The following is an 18,120-nucleotide window of genomic DNA, read 5'->3' as shown; positions in this document are numbered from 1 at the left end:
TGATTTTCCATGCTAGTGACTTTTCCCAAGTTTGTACCCAGAGGTTCACTCCTAACAGGGCCTTTCCTGGCATCAATAAAAGGACAGCTGCCCCTAATGACTAAAAGTTGTCTCATTTGTAGTAGCTAAAAGCCTTCTAGATATTTAACACCTGGGCGAATGGAAGAAGCAGAAATGTCCAGTGTGATGACCTTACTTGAAAACAAAGTTGGGGGCTGGAGAGATGACTCAGTGGTTAAGAGCACCAATTGCTCTTCTGAAGGTCCTGAGTTCAAATCCAAGCAACCACATGTGGCTAACAACCATCTGTAATAGGGTCTGATGCCCTCTTCTGGAGTGTCTGAAGACAGCAACTGTGTACTCACATACATAAAAATAAGTCAAAATTTAAAAAAGAAAAGAAAAAATTGAGTCACCCCTTAAATTGGAGAAATAAATTTCTGCTACCAGGTGAGCACACAGGAATGTCCCTTGCTATTGGGTCACCACTGAAACAGTGCAGGTCTCAGTTGCTCTCAGTTCAGGGTCAGCCACCAGCTCCAAGGTCACGTCTTCCTGCTAAGGTCCTACCACCTTTAGATGTACCTGTGGCTGGCAGGTTATTCTGGAAAAAGATCAACAAGCCAGTGAGAAACACTGGAGGACCTCAGTGCCTGTAACTCTCTGTCTAGTCAACTCCAATTCTTTTTGTTCATCTGTGGGGTGTTTTGTATTTTGTAGACAAGTTATCTCTGGCTGTCCTGGAATTCAAGGATCCTCCTGCCTCTGCCTTTTGAGGCATGTAGGTGACGCTACACCTGACTTCTTATTCTTATATTAAAAAACAGTCTACAAGTTATGAGCCTCTTTTATCTTCTAACCTTGTGATGTCTTTTCCTTCTGTGTTTCCTGAACTGGGCTGGCTGGCTGACTCCCCAAATAAAGCGTTTCACCTGAAGCCAGACAACCTGAGTTCAGTTCCCACAACTGACGTGGTAGAATTTGAGAACTCCCACAAGCTGCCCATGACCTCCAAGCATACACTGGTGTACATCCCCCCTCCCCTAATTTTTTATTGAATATTGTCTTCATTTACATTGCCAATGGTAAAACCTTTCCTGATATCTCCCCTCCCCTAAGACCCCCAACATCCCCTCCTCCCTCCCCCTGCCTCCATGTATATGCTTCTCCACACAACACACTCCCTGCCCACCCCCTCGGGCGGTTTCCCTTTGTTTGGGCCTCTGTTGAGCCTTTACCTGACCAAGGACCATTCCTCCCACTGATGCCCAACAAGGCCTTCCTCTTTCACATTTATGGCTGGAACCATGTGTGCCCCTTGGGTGATGGTTCAGTCCCTGGGAGTCTTGGGGTGTCTGGGTGGCCGAAATCATTGTTTTTCCCATGGGTCTGTAAATCCCTTCAGCTCCTCTGGACCATCCTCCAGCTCCTCCATTGGGGACCCCATGCCCAGTCCAATAGTTGGTTGTTAGCATCTGCCTCTGTATGTGTAAGGCTCTGGGACACAATGAAAGCAGTGCTAAGAGGAAAACTCATAGCTCTGAGTGCCTCCAAAAAGAGAATGGAGAGAGCTTACACTAACAGCTTGGCAGTGCACTTGAAAGCTCTAGAACAAAAGGAAGCAAATACCCCCAAGAGGAGTAGGCAGGAAATAATCCAACTTAGGGCCAAAATCAACCAAATAGAAACAGAACTATACAAAGAATCAACAAAACAAAGAGCTGGTTCTTTGAAAAAATCAACAAGATAGATAAACCCTTAGCCAGACTAACCAGAGAGCACAGAGACAGTATCCAAATTAATAAAATCAGAAATGAAAAGGGAGACATAACAACAGAAACTGGAAATTCCAAAAATTATCAGATCCTACTACAAGAGAATTTATTTTTAATTCCATGAACTTGTGCCCATTAAAGCCACAGCATGGACAGGTGCCCCACAACCCAGCTCTTTCCATTGTTGATGATAAATTGGGCAACATGAGTGTTGGGTTATGGGGTGTCCTGCATCCATTCTGCCACAGGGCTCAGGTGGAGGCAGGACCTGAGGCAGTGGGAGTTTTGAATGGGCTTACCCCACACCCTCAGGCAGGTGTCAGGCTATTCAATGCCACTGGACACTGCTCCAGGAGTCGGGGGGAGTGCAGTCTGAGGTCCCCAGGGATGCAGGAGCTGACTAGGGGGTCCCCAGGCCTCAACACTTGTTGGTAGTGTTCTTGAGTGTTGGCAACCTCAGAACTAGTAGAAAAACAAGTTTCTCGAGTTCCACTTAAGCATGCATGCTACCACTGACTTATATATAACCCAGCTCCTATTTGTTTTTTAAGGTTCAGTCTTACTGTGTTGCCCAGTTGGTCTTGAACTTCAGGGCTAAAATAATTATAAGCATGCCCCACCATGCTCTGCTGAAAGCTCTGTGTGTGTGTGTGTGTGTGTGTGTGTGTGTGTGTGTGTGACTAGACAAGCACTCTACCACTAAGCTGCATTTCGATCTTTATAAATTAACCAGTCTGGTATCCTATCATGGTGATATAAAACAGGATAACTGAGAATCTCTAGTTCCGTGTCCTCAGTGAAACTGGTAGAGAACATGGGGCTAGAGAGATGGATCAGCAGTTGAAGCACTAGCTATTCTTACAGAAGACCCACGTTCAATTCTTAGTGGTTCACAACCATTTCTAACATTAGTTCTAGGGATTTGATGGCCTCTTTGGACCTCTCTGGGCAGCAGGCACATACATGGTGCAAATACATGCATGCAGGCAAAATAAGAGTAAATTTAAATGTTAAGAAAAATTGTAGAGAACTGTCAGCTGACTGGCTTATTCAAAATAAAAATAATTGGGTGAAAAAGCAAACTTGGTGAACTTCCAAAGAGTGCAGAGGATTAAGTGCAGCTTCTTAACCCTACCATACACTGTTAATAAATACAAGCCTTCCCTTAGAAATGCCAACTGTGCTCTGTTGCTAGGAAGCAGGCAACCAGAGGAAAGATGGTTTACATCTCAAATGTTCAAGTGTTGGACAGCTGGAATCAGTCCCCATGAAGAGTGTCTTTCATAACAGATTTCTTCTCGAGAACAGCAGAATTCGTGTTGTTGGTTTTTGTTGTTGTTGTTGTTTTTCCAAACTCTGCCTCAGCAAGATGTGAAGGAGAGCCCACGGGAGTTCCTCTGATTCCAGAGACGATGATGGAAGAGGGCCGCCAGGAAACCCTCCACGAAGAATGGGGTCGGATCAGTGACCTTCATGGCCCCAGCCCTCCTCCAGTGGCTGGCGGGTGAGAATGGTAAATGTCTGCTCTGAGAAGCAGACAACTAGACATGCACACGTAGAAGGAAGCCACCAGGAGGTGAGGAGTGCCTCAGGTGAGAGAAGATGGTGTGTGTCCAAACAAGGATTGCTCCGAGAATGAGGTGATTTGTAGACAAATGAGGTCATGCTGGGAATTCCCTCTGCAGGATCTGGCCTGACTGCTATGCAGTTCTATAAACATATATGTTTGTCTCCATATCTTTTTTGTATAGTTTAATAAAGTATTAATATAGTTTTAAAAAGTAAATATTTTTAGGTTGCAAAACTTGATTCTACATCTTTATATGATCATATCCAAAATCTTTGATCTAAAAGAAATAAAGGCCATGTATTTAGTCCTGAAAAAAAAAGAAAGAAAGAAATGCCAATTGCAAACATTCTGACAGCTTATAACCTACAGCTCCGGGGGTTCAACACCCTCTAATGGCCCTTACACCATGTGTGCATGCACGCACACACACCACACCACACCACACCACACACACACACACACACACACACAAATATCAATAAAATAGAAAGGCAGAGGCTGTAGACCTGTGCACCTGGCTGGTGGCTCTGGCAAATGGCCTCTCCTCAGGGAGACACTGGCCATCTGATTCCTGCACAAGCAGACATCCCTCTGTGCTCCTCTGTCCTGTTCCGCTCCCTTTTCAGCATTTCCAACTTTGTCTCCATGCCTGAGGCCCATCAAAGCCGGCATCTGCACTGTTTCTCCTCTTAGCTGCTTTGGATGATTGTCAAAGGAAGAAAGACATGACCTTGCTTTTCTATCTCCAAACTGCAAGTGCCCAGTAACTTGAACACCAAAATGCTATGGCACAAGCTTCTGCTGGCTTGATTTCTGAATGTCAGACCCAGTCTCTCATAAAGAACCTCTCAATTACCTCTGCCCCAGGAAAAAACAAGGAATACCTGTTGTGTGTTTCCCACAAACCATGTCCCCCATTACCAAACAAGGCCTTGCCTGTTCTCCCTGGTACCCACAAGTGCTGCTCACCCGGGAAGCAGCTTCATAGATCCTAACTCACACTCGGGAATGGGCTGCCACCATTGCCAGGATGTTACCTCCAAGACTGAATTCCACAGTTGGTCAATTTGCCCACCAGTCTTCAAACTCCATGAAACCATTTCCAAAAGAATTGTGATATTATAAATAAAAGATGAGGCCTGAAAACTGAGTTCACGTAGCTAAAGTAGAACACATGGAACTCAGCCGCAAGCTGCCACACAGCCAAAACCCAAGACAGCTCACAACCCACAGCTCGGGTTACACCGGCAACCGGTGCTCTTTTCTTACACAGGCTCTTTCTTAGTATTGCTAACCCTGTGAGGCTTTCTTGTCTGGAATGTCCTTGGACCATTGCTCCTCAACCAGGAGTGGCTTCGGCTCCTTCCCCTGGGTATATTTGGCAATGTCTGGAGACATTTGTGATCGGTCACGGTTGAAAGATGTTGGAATATAGTGAGTGGAGGCAGAGGCCACTGCTGAATACCCTCCTATACCCAAGGCACACAACAGAGTCACCTGGTCCTAGATGTCAGTCCTGTGCAGCTTGAGAAGCCAGCCTTAGGCCTAAGGAAGGTGAGAACCTGTCCCTGGAACTGCACATTACAAATGCATGTTTATTACAGAGTGTGTAGGGGCCTCTGTCACCCAGGAGCTGGCAACAGCTTCTGCAGCCGGCCAGCTTGAAGATGTGCTGAGGGAACCAGGAAAGTCTCACATCTTTTGCTCTATGTTCTTTTTTTTTTTAAAGATGTATTTATTTATTATTATATGTAAGTACACCCGTCTCGCCCAGGTGGGCCATGGATTCCTGCACAATGGTGTGAAAGTAGCTGTTCTCAGACACTCCAGAAGAAGGCATCAGATCTCATTACAGATAGTTGTGAGTCACCATATGGCTGCTGGAATTCGAACTCAGGACCTTCAGAAGAGCAGTCAGTGCTCTTAAGCGCTGAGCCACCTCTCCAGCCCTGCTCTATGTTCTTAAAGTAGTCAGTATGAACAAGTGTCATGATGGTCTGTGAGATGTGCCACAATGTGTTAGGATAGTGTGGCAAAAAAGCCTTCAGTTCTGTGTGGCCCCTCTCTCTAATGGGCCATGGATCCCTGCACAGCGGTGTGAAAGGCTAGCACTCACACAGAGGAGTGCTGGAAGGGGACAGACAGCTGGCAGAGAACAGAGAATGACTTTTTTGTTGTTGTTTTTTCAAAACGCAGTTTCTCCTTTCAATAAGCCCTGGACATCTTGGACTCACTCTATAGACCAGGCTGGCCTTAGAAATCACAGAGATCCACCTGCCTCTGCCTCCTGAGTGCTGGGATTAAAGGCGTGCACTACCACACGCCCAGCCAGAGAACAAACAACTTGAGAAGAGATGATACCAAGACTACATAGATGGCTTATCGGTCAAGAGCCCTTGCTGCTCTTTCAGAGGACATTAGTTCAGCTCCCAGCACCCACAGGTGGTGCTTTACAACTCCCTGGAACCCCAGCCCCAGGGCACCAGATGCCTGCCTTCTGGTCTCCTTGGGCACCTGCATGCACACACACACACACACACACACACACACACCTCCACTGCATACACAAACACATAATTTAAAAAATAAGTCTTTTTTTTTTTTTTTATAAAAGAGAGAATAGATAGAATCTTCTCAAATGGCCTGAAGACATTCACCCCAGGTTGAGAACACTACAATAATCCCAATTAGAACAAAGACAAAGAAAATCCTACTGAGACCAGGTATGGTGGCATGTGTCTTTGACCCCAGTACTCAGAAGCAGACTCCTCACAAGTGGCATCCTATTGTCTTGTCACATCCTTTACTAGATGTGAATTTCTAGCTCCAGCCCACGTTATAGGCTGGGCAGTGGGGTGGGCAGTGGTGGCACACACCTTTAATCCTAGAACTTTGGAGGCAGAGACAGGCAGATTTCTGAGTTCAAGGCCAGCCTGGTCTACAGAGTGAATTCCAGGACAGCCAGAGAAACCCTGTCTCAAAAAACAAACAAGCAAGCAAACAAACAAACAAACAAAAAAAAAAAAAAAAAAGGAGAAAGGACTGCAGGTATGGATACCAAGAGGGAAGAGTCCGGGATGGTCTTGGAGAGACTGCCGTCCATAGAGAAGCTGGGTAGTAATGAGAGTCCATGGCAGAAACACAAAATAAAACTACTATTGTAGGCGACACTTAGGTATTTTTTCTTCTTGCACTTAGATTTGCAATCCTCCTGCCTCAGCCTCCTGAGTGCTGGTATTGTGCCATGAGGCCCAGCTTCAGTTTGGTACTTTCTAATTGAAGATACACCTATGACCCGGGTACTGCACACTGCTATCTGAGGCAGCTCTGGCGTCCTTCAGCAGCGCAGCAGAGAAGGGGCAGGTGTTCATCCGTGCTGTATGATATTAGAACTGAAGGGAGGGCTATTAACGTGCACGATGACTGTCAGAAGCAAGGTCTTCAGTGGCAACAAACAAACAAATACATCCTATAGTCAATCTCATTTGTCCAGTGACTTGGGGTTATCTAGGGGACATCCTGGGGTATCTGGGAGAGTGCTTCCAGAGAGCTCTACCCGAGAAGCGAACACTTATCCCAAATGTGGGTCCTTACGAGCTGGGGTCCTGGACTGAATAAAGAAGAGCTGAGCACCCGTGTTCCTCTCTCTCTTCTCCGCTCTGGTCTCTGTGCTCACATACGAATGCACAGTGCACATACAGGCAAGCGGGCACACACATGTACACATAAGAACAATTTTTAAAATAAAAACAAGCAAACAGACAAAATGACACATTGCATAATAATGTACATAATTCTGGTCGAAAATTTCTTTTATTCCTGTAATCTTGTCTTTTTTTGTTTGTTTGTTTGTTTGTTTGGAGACAGGGTCTCTTTGTATAGCCCTGGCTGTCCTGGAACTCAGTCTGTAGACCAGGCTGGCCTCGAACTCAGAAATCCATCTGCCTCTGCCTCCCAGAGTGCTGGGATTACAGGCGTGTGCCACCACCACCTGGTGTGTCTTTTTTTTTTTTTTTTTTAATCAAGGAAGAAACAGTTCTTCAAATTCAAAGTTAAAGAATTATATATATATATATATAAGTGTGGTGCTCTGTGTACCTTCTATGTGTGCCCTCCGCTTTGTCTATATATCCAGTTACCCAGCTGTAGACTACAGAGACCTGGCCAAGAGCACGCAGAAGCAAAGGCGGCGTGTTCCCTCCAGTGCCAGTCTGGGCCTCCTTAGGGTGGGATAGTTATCTTCTTGGTGGCCTCAGCCCTAAACAAGGACAGACACTGGAAGGAAAGGATGGCAACACCGGGGTCACAAGCCCCACCATTTCTAACAGGATTTGCTTTGAGAGGCTGAGGCCTCTCTTCCTGGAAGAGGCTCAACCCCTCGCTGGTCACACCATGGCAAAGCAGGGAGGGGAGAGGCAGGGGTGGCTAAGAGTACCTGGTGTCAGGAGTGCTGGTTTGCAGGATAGTTACCAGGCCTCATTCTTAGAAACCACCTGCCTTCCCATGTGGCTTTCATAAGAAGACACGAAAACCCTCTCCGACGTGCCCACCCCACCCCCCAACTTCAATGAAAAGGTCAGGGGAATTTTCCTTCCCTTTAAATGGAACGACTCTTTCTTGGGCCCAGAAAGAATTATTTATCAGGGGCTCACGGTACTCTGCGTGCCTTTACAGGGCCCGGCTGGTTGCTCTGAGCCACAACAGACAACTTTCTTCCTGAAAGCTCAATTTATAGGCCAACTTCAAAGCCTGGGTCCTCAGAGCAGGGTGCCAGGCTCCAGTTTGGGGACTGACATCAAAGGGACTACACAGGCTGATGTGATGTCAGGTGGACAGCTGCAGGGCGGCAGGAGCAGGCCCCCAAGGACCTGTCTGTCCTCAGCACCTGGATGGAGGGCTCAGGGAAGCAGCTCCATCGTGGCCAGGTTCCTTGAACCCTAGCTTCAAAAGCCTAGGGCTGCTGCAGGTGACTGCCTGAGGTGGCAGAGGGTGAGAGGAGAGGCCAGGGCCAGGGCTGAGGCCTAGTGGAGGATCCCAAAGCTGTGCTCCTTGCCCAGCTCTTAAAGAGGTCATGGCTTAAATACGGGTGAACCGCCTCAAACCCCGCAGCTCACAGAAAGGATCAGACACAAGGGCAAAAGAGCTGATGGTGCACCGAAAGCTCTCAGCCAGGGCCTGCGAGTTACAGTGACTCACGTGGGCTGCCTGGCGACCCCAGTGGAGCAGACAGGGCAAGCTCCACTTTTCAAACAGGAACTGAAGCTCAGGGAGTGAGGGCTAATGTGCGGGATTCCATATTTGATGCTCAGGGAACTAGAGATGCTTCTGGGAGCTAAGACACACAACAGAGCTGGGCAAAGCCTTCTAAGGCCGGTGTCCCTGGCAACGGACATTTTATTCACGGAACTGTGATTTTTAGTGATTCTCGCGGTGACTGTAGGAAATAAGAATGTGTGTTAAAATTTACTTTTGTGTGTGTGTGTGTGTGCCACAGCGTAGATGTGGAGGGCAGAGTACACCTTTATGGATGTGGATCTTCGTGTGTGTGTGTGTGTGTGTGTGTGTGTGTGTGTGCGCGCGCGTGTGTGTGTGTGTGTGTGTGTGTGTGTGTGTGTGCCACAGCGCAGATGTGGAGGGCAGAGTACACCTTTATGGATGTGGATCTTCGTGTGTGTGTGTGTGTGTGTGTGTGTGTGTGTGTGTATGCCACAGCGCAGATGTGGAGGGCAGAGTACACCTTTATGGATGTGGATCTTTGTGTGTGTGTGTGTGTGCCACAGCGCAGATGTGGAGGGCAGAGTACACCTTTGTGCGTGTGGCTCTTCGTGGCGTTGGCTCCCTCCTCCCACCTCTCTCCATCTCAGCGCTTGAACTCAGGTGTCCAGGCTTGAGCATCTTCACCAGCTGAGCCATCTCATTGGCCCTCAGTTTATATTCTCATACATACACGCACACACAAAGACTAGATGTATGAAGCATGGTAAGTTACTATAACTTAGGAGTAGATAGACCATTGTAAATATGTATATACACACAGATTTATTACGGTTTTAAAGGTTCTATTTATTTTACTTATGTGTATGGGTAGTTTTTGCCTCATGTATATGAAACTTAAGGCCCAGGATGGCCATAAGATGACAGCATATCCTCTGGGCCGTGAGTTATAGACAATTGCTAGCCACCATGTAGGTGCTGGGAGCTGAACTCTGGTCCTCTGCAAGAGCAGCCAGTGATCTGAACCACTGGATATTTATTTCTTCTTAATGTTTCCTATAGGAACCATTTTCATCTGAGTGAGCGTAGGGGTAGACATACACCTTTAATTCCAGTACTTTGGAGGTAGAGTCAAGTGATCTGTAAGTCTGAGGCCAGCCTGGTCTACATAACAAGCTCCAGGCTAGCCAAGGCTACACATTTGAAAGACCGCCTCAAACCAGCCAAGAACTATTTCAGTCGGGCAGTGGTGGCACATGCCTTCAATCCCAGCACTCAGGATGCAGAGGCAAGCAAATCTCTGAGTTTGAGGCCAGCTAGGACAACAGAATGAGATCCACAACTGCCAGGTTTGCTTGAAAAACAAACAAACAAACAAAAAACAAAACACACCAAAAAAGAAGCATTTCTAATGCACCCTCATCTAATCCTCACAGTGCCTTGGCCGTGGCAAACGTGCAGTCACCTCACTTTATAAGCAGAAAAAGAATAAACAGTAACAGGCAGAACCAACGAGACAGCTCAGCAGGTAAAGGCGCTTCCCACCAAGCACAACCACCTGAGTCTGATCCCTGGGACCCACAGAATGGAAGGAGAGAACTAATGGTTGAAGGGTGATGTGACGTCAGGTGTCTGACATCTACAAACAAGTCATGGCATGAGTGCCTCCCTGACCCCCCAAATCAATAAATGAATATAGCGTTTAAAAACAGTAGAAAGTATCATGACTAATAAAGATGTGACAAATGTGTCCAGTCAGATGCTAGTAGGATGAAGGACACAGAAGCATCAGTGGCAGGCGACTTTCAGGGTGGGGGGGGCGGTAACCATGACTGGTCATCCTTGGCCAGTGACACACCCTCCTCCAAAGTGAAAGTCTTTTATACCCTTGTTTCTCTCTGGTCCCAGCTCTCCAGGGGCTCACCTTGATTCTTGTCAGTCTCTGAAAGGTGTGTCCCCACCTCCCTCCCTTACCCGGACAAACCCTCCTGAACAGAGAGCAGGAGACAAAGGAAGCAGGGAAGCCAGAGACACCACCCCCAGCCACTGGTTTCGGTTGTAAGAGCAGATATGTGAGAAGCTGTGTACGAGCAAAGAGCAGTCTTCCAGCCCCCAGCCCCCCACGGGCTGGCCATTGAGACAGCTGGGGGGAATGGGACCGTACACAGCACACTTTCTCTGATTGGCAGGTGTGTTTCTTAGTGGGACCAAATACCTGAGAAAGACAACTTAAGAGAGGAAGGATGTCTCCGGGCTCACTGCTTCAAAGGTTTTTTTTTTTTTTTGGATTTGGTTTTTCGAGACAGGGTTTCTCTGTATAGCCCTGGCTGTACTGGAACTCACTCTGTAGACCAGGCCAGCCTCGAACTCAGAAATCCGCCTGCCTCTGCCTCCCAGAGTGCTAGGATTACAGGCATGCGCCACCACTGCCTGGCTCAAAGGTTTTAGTCTATAGCTTTTGGAGCCACAGATTCTTAGGTTGTGGACCCTGAGGCAGAATATGTAGTTGTGGAAGCCTTTGGAGGAGGCCACTCAACTGCAGCCAGACAGGAAGCAGAGAGAGGAAGAGATGGGAACCAGTTCTAGTGTAAAGGGACACATGCTGCCAGTGGCTGACTCCCAGCTCCAGACAGCGCCACCTGCTGTAAACCAGCACTCAGCACAAGAGCCTGTAGGAAACACTTCCTGTCCCAGATCATAATAGCAGGGCTCATGGAAACAGACCATTTCCTGGCCACCTCCCATACCGGCTGAGCCAGTTTCACTAAATAGCCCAGTCTAGCCCCAAACTCATGATCTTCCTGCCTCAGCCTCTCTAGTGCTGGGACTTCAGGTAAATGCTACCTGAATGAGGCTCAGGCCTCATTTTTAAAGGCTGGGCAGAACTGATTCCTTAAGTAGCTCCGATGAAGAGTCCCTCTATCCTGAGACTTCCATGTTGTCAGAAAACCTAAGCAATAACATGAGGAGGCTTGGGTAGAGGTGAGGATACTCAGCCATCCATCCCAGCTTAGATTCCTCATCCCATCCAGACAGCCCCATTGCAGTACCACCACGGTGAAAAGGCCGCCCCAGGCCAGTCCCTGCCTCTACTATAGAAGAGCCGAGGATCTGCCCAGCTGGTGAGCATGATCACAACAGATAATTAATTACCGTGTTAAGCTGCTAAGTTTAAGATATTTGACCACACTGTAGTAGTTACTTGACATGGGATGCAATCCCTGAACAGGAAGGGATACTGAGGCAGTTGCCAAGCTCAAAGAGAGAGGACCTGGGCAGGTGCTGAGGAAGTCCTCTGCAGCCACACCCAGCCTTGCTTTGTGGGCAAGAGATAGAAACCAGAGCGGCAAAACTCCTCCCATATGCATGAACGGGGATGGGATGGGAGACGATTTATAAAGAGATGCTTCTGGTACCTCCAGGGGTTGTAGCTTGGGGAGATGACAAGAAGCCAGGCAGGGACAGCTGTCCTGGAGTGCAGGGGTGAGAGGCCAGCTGGGACTGGTTTCTGAGCCAGCAGACATCTAGAAGTTGCCAGATGGAGGACTTGAACTAGAGAGGACAGAGGTGAAGTCAGTGAGGGGACGCTGGCAAGGCTTCCCCTGGGGAATAGACCAGAGGGGACAGGGCTTGGTTACTACTGTCTCTTGTGTTCACCTCACTGGCTGTTGTGGCCATAGACAACCTGAGCACAGCAGGAGACCCGAAAGTGAAAGCCAAGAAAACAAGCATTGGGGAGATGGGACGTGAATTTCAATCTAACAGGACAGCGGGACAAAGCCTTTGGGGGTAGAAGCAGGGAGAGGGGGGACTGAGTGGTCTGGCTCCTGCCCTTGTGGGCAGAGACAGGCACAAAGAACTGACTTTTGCAGCAATTCTGACCTTTCAGGGACTCCCCAGCAACTGTCCTGTGCTGGAAAGGACTTTGCAGAGATGTCCATACCACAAATTCTTTGGGTGCAAGGCAGGGAGGGGTGGGAGGGTGGAAGAGGCTTTATCAGCTCCTCGGGGACAATTCTGCCTGTGGGCCTAAGCCCTGGGTTTAGGAAGAAAATGCTTTTGAGAGTCAAAAGCCTCCAAACAAACAGAAACTCAAACCAAGAAGGAACAGAGAACTTGACGAAAAGGAGCTACGAGGGGGCTGGAGAGATGGTACGAGTCATTAAGAGTTCTGGCTGCCCCGCCAGAGGACCTGGGTTTGATTCTCAGCAGTGACAGGGCAACTCACGGCTGTCTGTAACACTGGTCCATGGGATCCGATGCCCTCTTCTGGTCTCTTCCAGCACTGCACACAGGTGGTACACATACCCACAGACAGGCAAAACAACAATACACATAAAACAACAACAACAACAACAATTTTAATTTCAAAAAAGGAAGCATGAGTCTTGAGTGGGTCAAATCTCTTAACCATGTTTGGGGTAGACTGAGAGCTCTAGATGCTTCCAGAGGGGCCAGAGACAGGATGGCACAACGGACTCACACAAATAGCAAAATGCCTGACACCCGGTCCGTGAAGGATTGAGATGCAAGTTGAAGTACAGAGGCAGAGCTCCTGTCACAGACTGGAGAGGTCTGCCTAGTGTTGGGGGATATCAGCCAGGTGTGTGTGTGTGTGGGGGGACTCTAACTGGGACTCCAGCTAAGGGACTTTGCCTGCCTAGTTCTTTCTCAGCTCCATAAGGAGGTAAGACAGTGGGCAGCTTGGTGGCACACTCCCTCTGCCATGGGAGAGCTTCAAGACTGCTCTCATGTATTCTGACAGTCCTGTTTAGTGTCTGCCCTGTTCCCCAACCTGGAGTTGACCTGTCTCTGCCCAGCTCTCCCACAAGCCGGTGTCGGTTTCTAGTCTGCAGTCTGCAGCCTCCGGCTCTTCCCACAGTCCCAGCCACTACTCTAGCCTCATCTGCATTTAACATGCCTCGTTGGGCTGTGGCGAAGAATACTCAACAGATTCATATTAAAAATGCCCTTTAAAATTCAAAAGCTTTGAACTAAAGAAATACCTCGAGAAGTTCTTGTGGAAAGTTCAGTCCCGTTGATTCAATTCACTACACTTAGATGCACCTTTTCAAATAATAGGGAAAAAATGTAACAGGGTCAGGCCCAATCAATATGCTTGTTCAAACAGAATTGCGGGGACTCTGATGTGCGTACATTTTGTGCTCTGCCTTTGTACCCCGCCACTCGCTCTGAAGAAAGGTTTCTTTTGCTGGGGGAGCAAAGAAAGTGGTCGTCTTTTGAGTGCGGGCTGCAAAGCGATGGCATGTTTACCGTGCTGGGAGGGGCTGCCATTTTTTCTCATGTCTCCCCCAGCCCAGACCCTTTGTTCTTTTCAGAACCACCTGAGAAGTCCCTTGCAAAGGGCCCGTGTGATGCCAATCCTGTAGCAGAGGGCTCCCAGCATTGGCCTGCTATGTCTCAGAAATGTGATTTTGTGGATTAGACAAATAATTTGCTGCTTCATTCCCACCCTTGGTGAGAACACAAAAGGGCTTAGCATAGGGTACTGTGTGCTGCTCCCGGGGAGAGGGGGGCGGGGACCTCCGGAGCCCATAAGAGGCTCCTGGCTGGCTGGGCCAGGGTCTGTATCTGTTACTATCATCCCCCTTCACACATGCTGGGAACCTGCAGGCCCCTGGGGAAACAGGTGAAAGATGCCACCAAAAGTAGCCAGGAAAACTCGGCAAGAACCTTGTCCAAGTGAAGGTAACCAGGGCCTTTAGGGAGGCGAAGGGACCCGCTGCAGGCCTATGGGCCCAGCACCAGAGGCTGAAGGGAAGATGAGCCAGGATGTCCCTTCTAGCTCCCCCCTCAGTCCAGCACACCTACTTCACAAACTGTTTTTATTTAGCTAGAATCACGGATGTGGTAAAAATGCAGGCAGTCTGGAAGGTCAAGTGGGGACCAACAGACTTCATTCCTAATTCCTGCCTGACAGTTGATCTTAAAATTCCCTTGCTGGTCCTGGCCAAGATTTGAAAGGACAGCCTGGGCCTCACCTGAGACCTAGGTTGCAGTCAGAATTAAAAGGTAAACAGGGCTTAATGGGTAAGGATGTTCACTGTTAAACCTGATTTCCTGATTTTGATTACCTGGAATTCACATAGGAGGGACAAATCTCATAAACTGTCCCTCTGACCTCCACATTGGAGTCACAGGACATGCACACCTGCATCCCCACACATACAATAAATGAATGTGAAAGAGATTAAGAGACTAGACAGGAACACGTGGGCCCCCATCGTCTACTCTCTGCTCAGACCCTGGGCTCTGTAAGGACGCATAGCTGAAAACACTGGACCAGAGTCCTTAGTCCCAGACTGCACACACCGAGTCAGCCAGTCTACAAACGGCCTCATCTTGGGTTTTGTCTTAAATTTATGCAAGTGGTGCTTTCACGGGCATGTGTTTGTATGAACATGTATGCAGGCGCACACACGTGTGGAAGGGAGAGGCCCATGCCAGTGTCTCCCGCAATTGCTCTTCCATCTTGTTTTTTTAGGTACTTATGTATATGAGTCTCTTGCCTACATGTACATGTGTGGACTGCTTCTGTGTAGTGCCCATGGTGCTGAGAAAAGGGAGTCAGATAACCTGGGATTGGGGTTACAGATGTCTGAGAGCCACACGGAGGTTCCGTTCTGGGAAGCAAAGCGGGGTCCTCTGCAAGAGCAAGTGTTCTTGACCTCTAAACCGTCCCAGGCTCCACACCTTACTGTTTGAGCTAGGGTCCCTCACTGAGTCGGGAGCTAGGCCTGGTGAGCTCCAGGGCCCCTCGGGTCTCATCCTCGAAGGGACTGGATTACAGGCACACACAAGCCTGCCTGCTCATCCCGGTTCTAGAAACTGAACCCAGGTTCTCCTCCTCGTGCAGCAGCAAGTCCTCTCCCGACTGGGCTGTCTCCCCAGCCCCCAGATGATCTCATCTCATTTCAGGCAGCCAAGTCCTCTCTAGCGGTTGAGAAGCAGCGGGTCACATTGCTTCCTACACAGACATAGCCATCCTGTGATTTCTTCTTTCTTTCGTTGAGTGCTTCGCACAGAGTTTGGCTGAAGCCCTTTCACTTTCTCTGCAGACTGAAACTGAAGCCACCGGTCTCCTAGAACCCTGATGGAGAACCCTGGGAACAGCAGCTAGACAGTTGCCACACTCCCTCACATACAGGGTTATGGCTATGAAACACAAACCAACACCGACAGTTCCAAACCACCAACGTGAATCTGTTGAAAAGCGGCCTACAGACAGCTGGCTCCCTGCGGGCAAGGGTGGGCAATGGCCGCGGGGTTTTGTTGTTTTTTTCAGACAATGGTTCCCCTCCTTGCTTTACCTGTTGTGTGACATCCCAGCTAATGTTTAAAACAAGAAGAGTATTTGTTACCTTTAAATTCCAAAGAACAGTGGCCACAATAGCAACTCTCCCTTCTGCCCATCCAGAATGCCTGGGAATCCACTCTTCCCAGTTTAAATACTTGGAAGATTTCTCCAAACCTCCAACACACTCCTTGGCCGTGCAGAAACTTGGAAACGCACACATCTCTAAACCAAACTGGCCCCTTGCCTTCTGCTTTAAGCATGCATCCCAAGTCAAGATGAATTAAATGCAAATCCAGTTTGCAACGGTCCATCACTAACAGGCCTCATTTGAATGGGCACAGTGTGTGGGTTGGATGAGGGCCCGCTGTACCTCTTCTGCTGTCTTGGATTAGACTGGGCCTGGCTAGCCCAAACAACCCCAAACAGGGATCCTTGCCTGGGGTGGGAAAGGGATCCGAGCCCCTCAGACTTCCACTCACTCAAATGTCAAGGAGCTGTCAGTGAGAAGGATTTTTCATACATGAACATCTAAGGGGGACGCAGAGGGCTGATACAGAGTAAGTGCACACAGACCAGGCGAATGAACACAGCCAGCAAGAACCAGGACACAGATGAGGTTAATGTTTTAATCTATACATCACTTTTTTTTTGCAAACCATTACACTTTTATTTAAATTAACTTTTTCTTGCAAAATATTCATTTCATTTTTCCAACAAAATCTTATAAAGGCAAAAAATAAAATCTTATTTTGGCAAATGTCATGAAGTTGATACTGGCAGCATATGGAGTTAGTTAAAAATAGACAGTAACTTCTAAATATATTCAAGGATTCTTTTTCTTCTTCTAAGCATAGTCAAAGACAAATTCTGGTTTAAAATGTGGCTCCACCCAGTGAAGGTGTTTATGGTTTTCATTGCTTCCTGCATGTAGAATGTCTTGAGACAAGTTAAATAAAGGGACAAAACACTGAGTCTGGCAGTGCCAACCTCCTCCTCAGCTGGGCTGGAGTCAAGTCACAATCCTGTGTCCTGGCCCTGCCTGCCTGCCTCACCAGACATAGTCAAGGGAAGCTGCCCTGGGTTTCCCCACAGCAGGCGGCAAAGGCCCTTTAGCCGGGCTGTGGGACGGCTCAGGCTAGGCTCCCGTAAGCAGATCCACCCAATGCTGAGTTTATTGCTATAACCCATCTCTACTTTCCACTTCACAGTGCCTTTTCTTCTTTCTCTGAGAACTGTTTCTGAGGGAACGTCACTTCACCGACAGCTGAAGAAGCCAAGGCTTTTGAGCACATGGTTGCTCCTCAGTCAGAACCAAGGGCCAAGGCACAGACGAGCTCCGTGGGGCCATCCAGGAGGAGTGTCCAGGCTGGGCGTCAGCTCACGATGCGGACCTCTGCGGTTGCCTGCCCCTCTTCTCCTGGCGTGTACTGAGCTTCATACTGGAGCCCACTGGAAGCACAGCCTCAAATCCTGCCACCGTCTGGGTTCACGGGTGGTGGAAATGGCCTCTGCTTGCCTTGTCCCTCTCCCCACCCACTATGCCACCCACCCCCATAGTACCTGAATCCCTATGTGTGGCTACAAAACCCTGCAGGCTCACCTTATCAGCCAGTCAGTCCTCCAGGTGAGCATTATAAAATACATTCTGATTCTAAAATACAGTATATTTCACATCGTGTATCAAAAGTGCTTCTGTCATCTCTAAAAAGGAATCTGGACTGAAACGAATGGGCGTGTGTTAGGACGGAGCCCTGACCCCATGCTGCACCCACCATGGTGGGGGAGTTGCTCCCCCCCCCCCAGCCAGAGCCCCTGCTCAGCTGGAAGAGTTTCCACTGGGGCAGAAAGAACCATATTCCAGAAGATGCTGGTTTCGCTGGGCCCCGGCTCCAGGCTTCTCCTCCTCACACTGGATCATGGGTCCATTACTGCTTGGGCTGGCAAAAAGCACAGGAGACAATGAGAGGCTGGCGAAGCTTTGTTCCTGTCCTCAAGGTGGGCATGCTTATGCACACGCATGACAGGGGCTGGCAGATGGAGCAGGAGGGCAGGGTATGTGGGCAAGGCGGCCGCTGCCAAGGGAACTTTTCTTCTATGACCCAGAGCATTGGGTTTCACTTGCCTTCCACCTCTAAGAAACACACTGCACTCACACCAGCTCAGTGAGCGGAGACCCAGCAAGCCTTGGGGGGAGGTAAACGGCTCTGCCCTTTATTCTCTGGAGGACAGATAGCCCCACCTCT

At 48.6% G+C, this 18,120-nt stretch overlaps 1 protein-coding gene and 1 pseudogene across 2 annotated transcripts in view; one reads left to right on the top strand and one right to left on the bottom strand.

Moving 5' to 3' along the window:
- Nucleotides 1–2,992: 2,992 nt before the first annotated feature.
- Nucleotides 2,993–3,283, top strand: LOC127679358 (selenoprotein K-like; annotated as a pseudogene).
- A 13,311-nt stretch (nucleotides 3,284–16,594) lies between these two features.
- Nucleotides 16,595–18,120, bottom strand: part of Plekha7 (pleckstrin homology domain containing A7) — a 183,010-nt gene continuing 181,484 nt past the window's right edge. The window contains exon 29 of one of the 2 annotated variants that reach the window (XM_052200736.1): nucleotides 16,595–17,814. Coding sequence is in view for 1 of the 2 variants with exons in the window: in XM_052200746.1 (XP_052056706.1) it covers nucleotides 17,792–17,814 (23 nt within the window). In the remaining variant the exon portion in view is untranslated. The remainder of the gene's footprint in view (nucleotides 17,815–18,120) is intronic. The other variant, XM_052200746.1, reaches the window with a different exon arrangement.

Source organism: Apodemus sylvaticus, chromosome 1 (genome assembly GCF_947179515.1).
Source record: "Apodemus sylvaticus chromosome 1, mApoSyl1.1, whole genome shotgun sequence".
NCBI classification, from domain to species: domain Eukaryota; kingdom Metazoa; phylum Chordata; class Mammalia; order Rodentia; family Muridae; genus Apodemus; species Apodemus sylvaticus.
The sequence above is the reverse complement of the archived record's forward strand: the minus strand, read 5'-3'. Positions and strand labels throughout refer to the sequence as shown.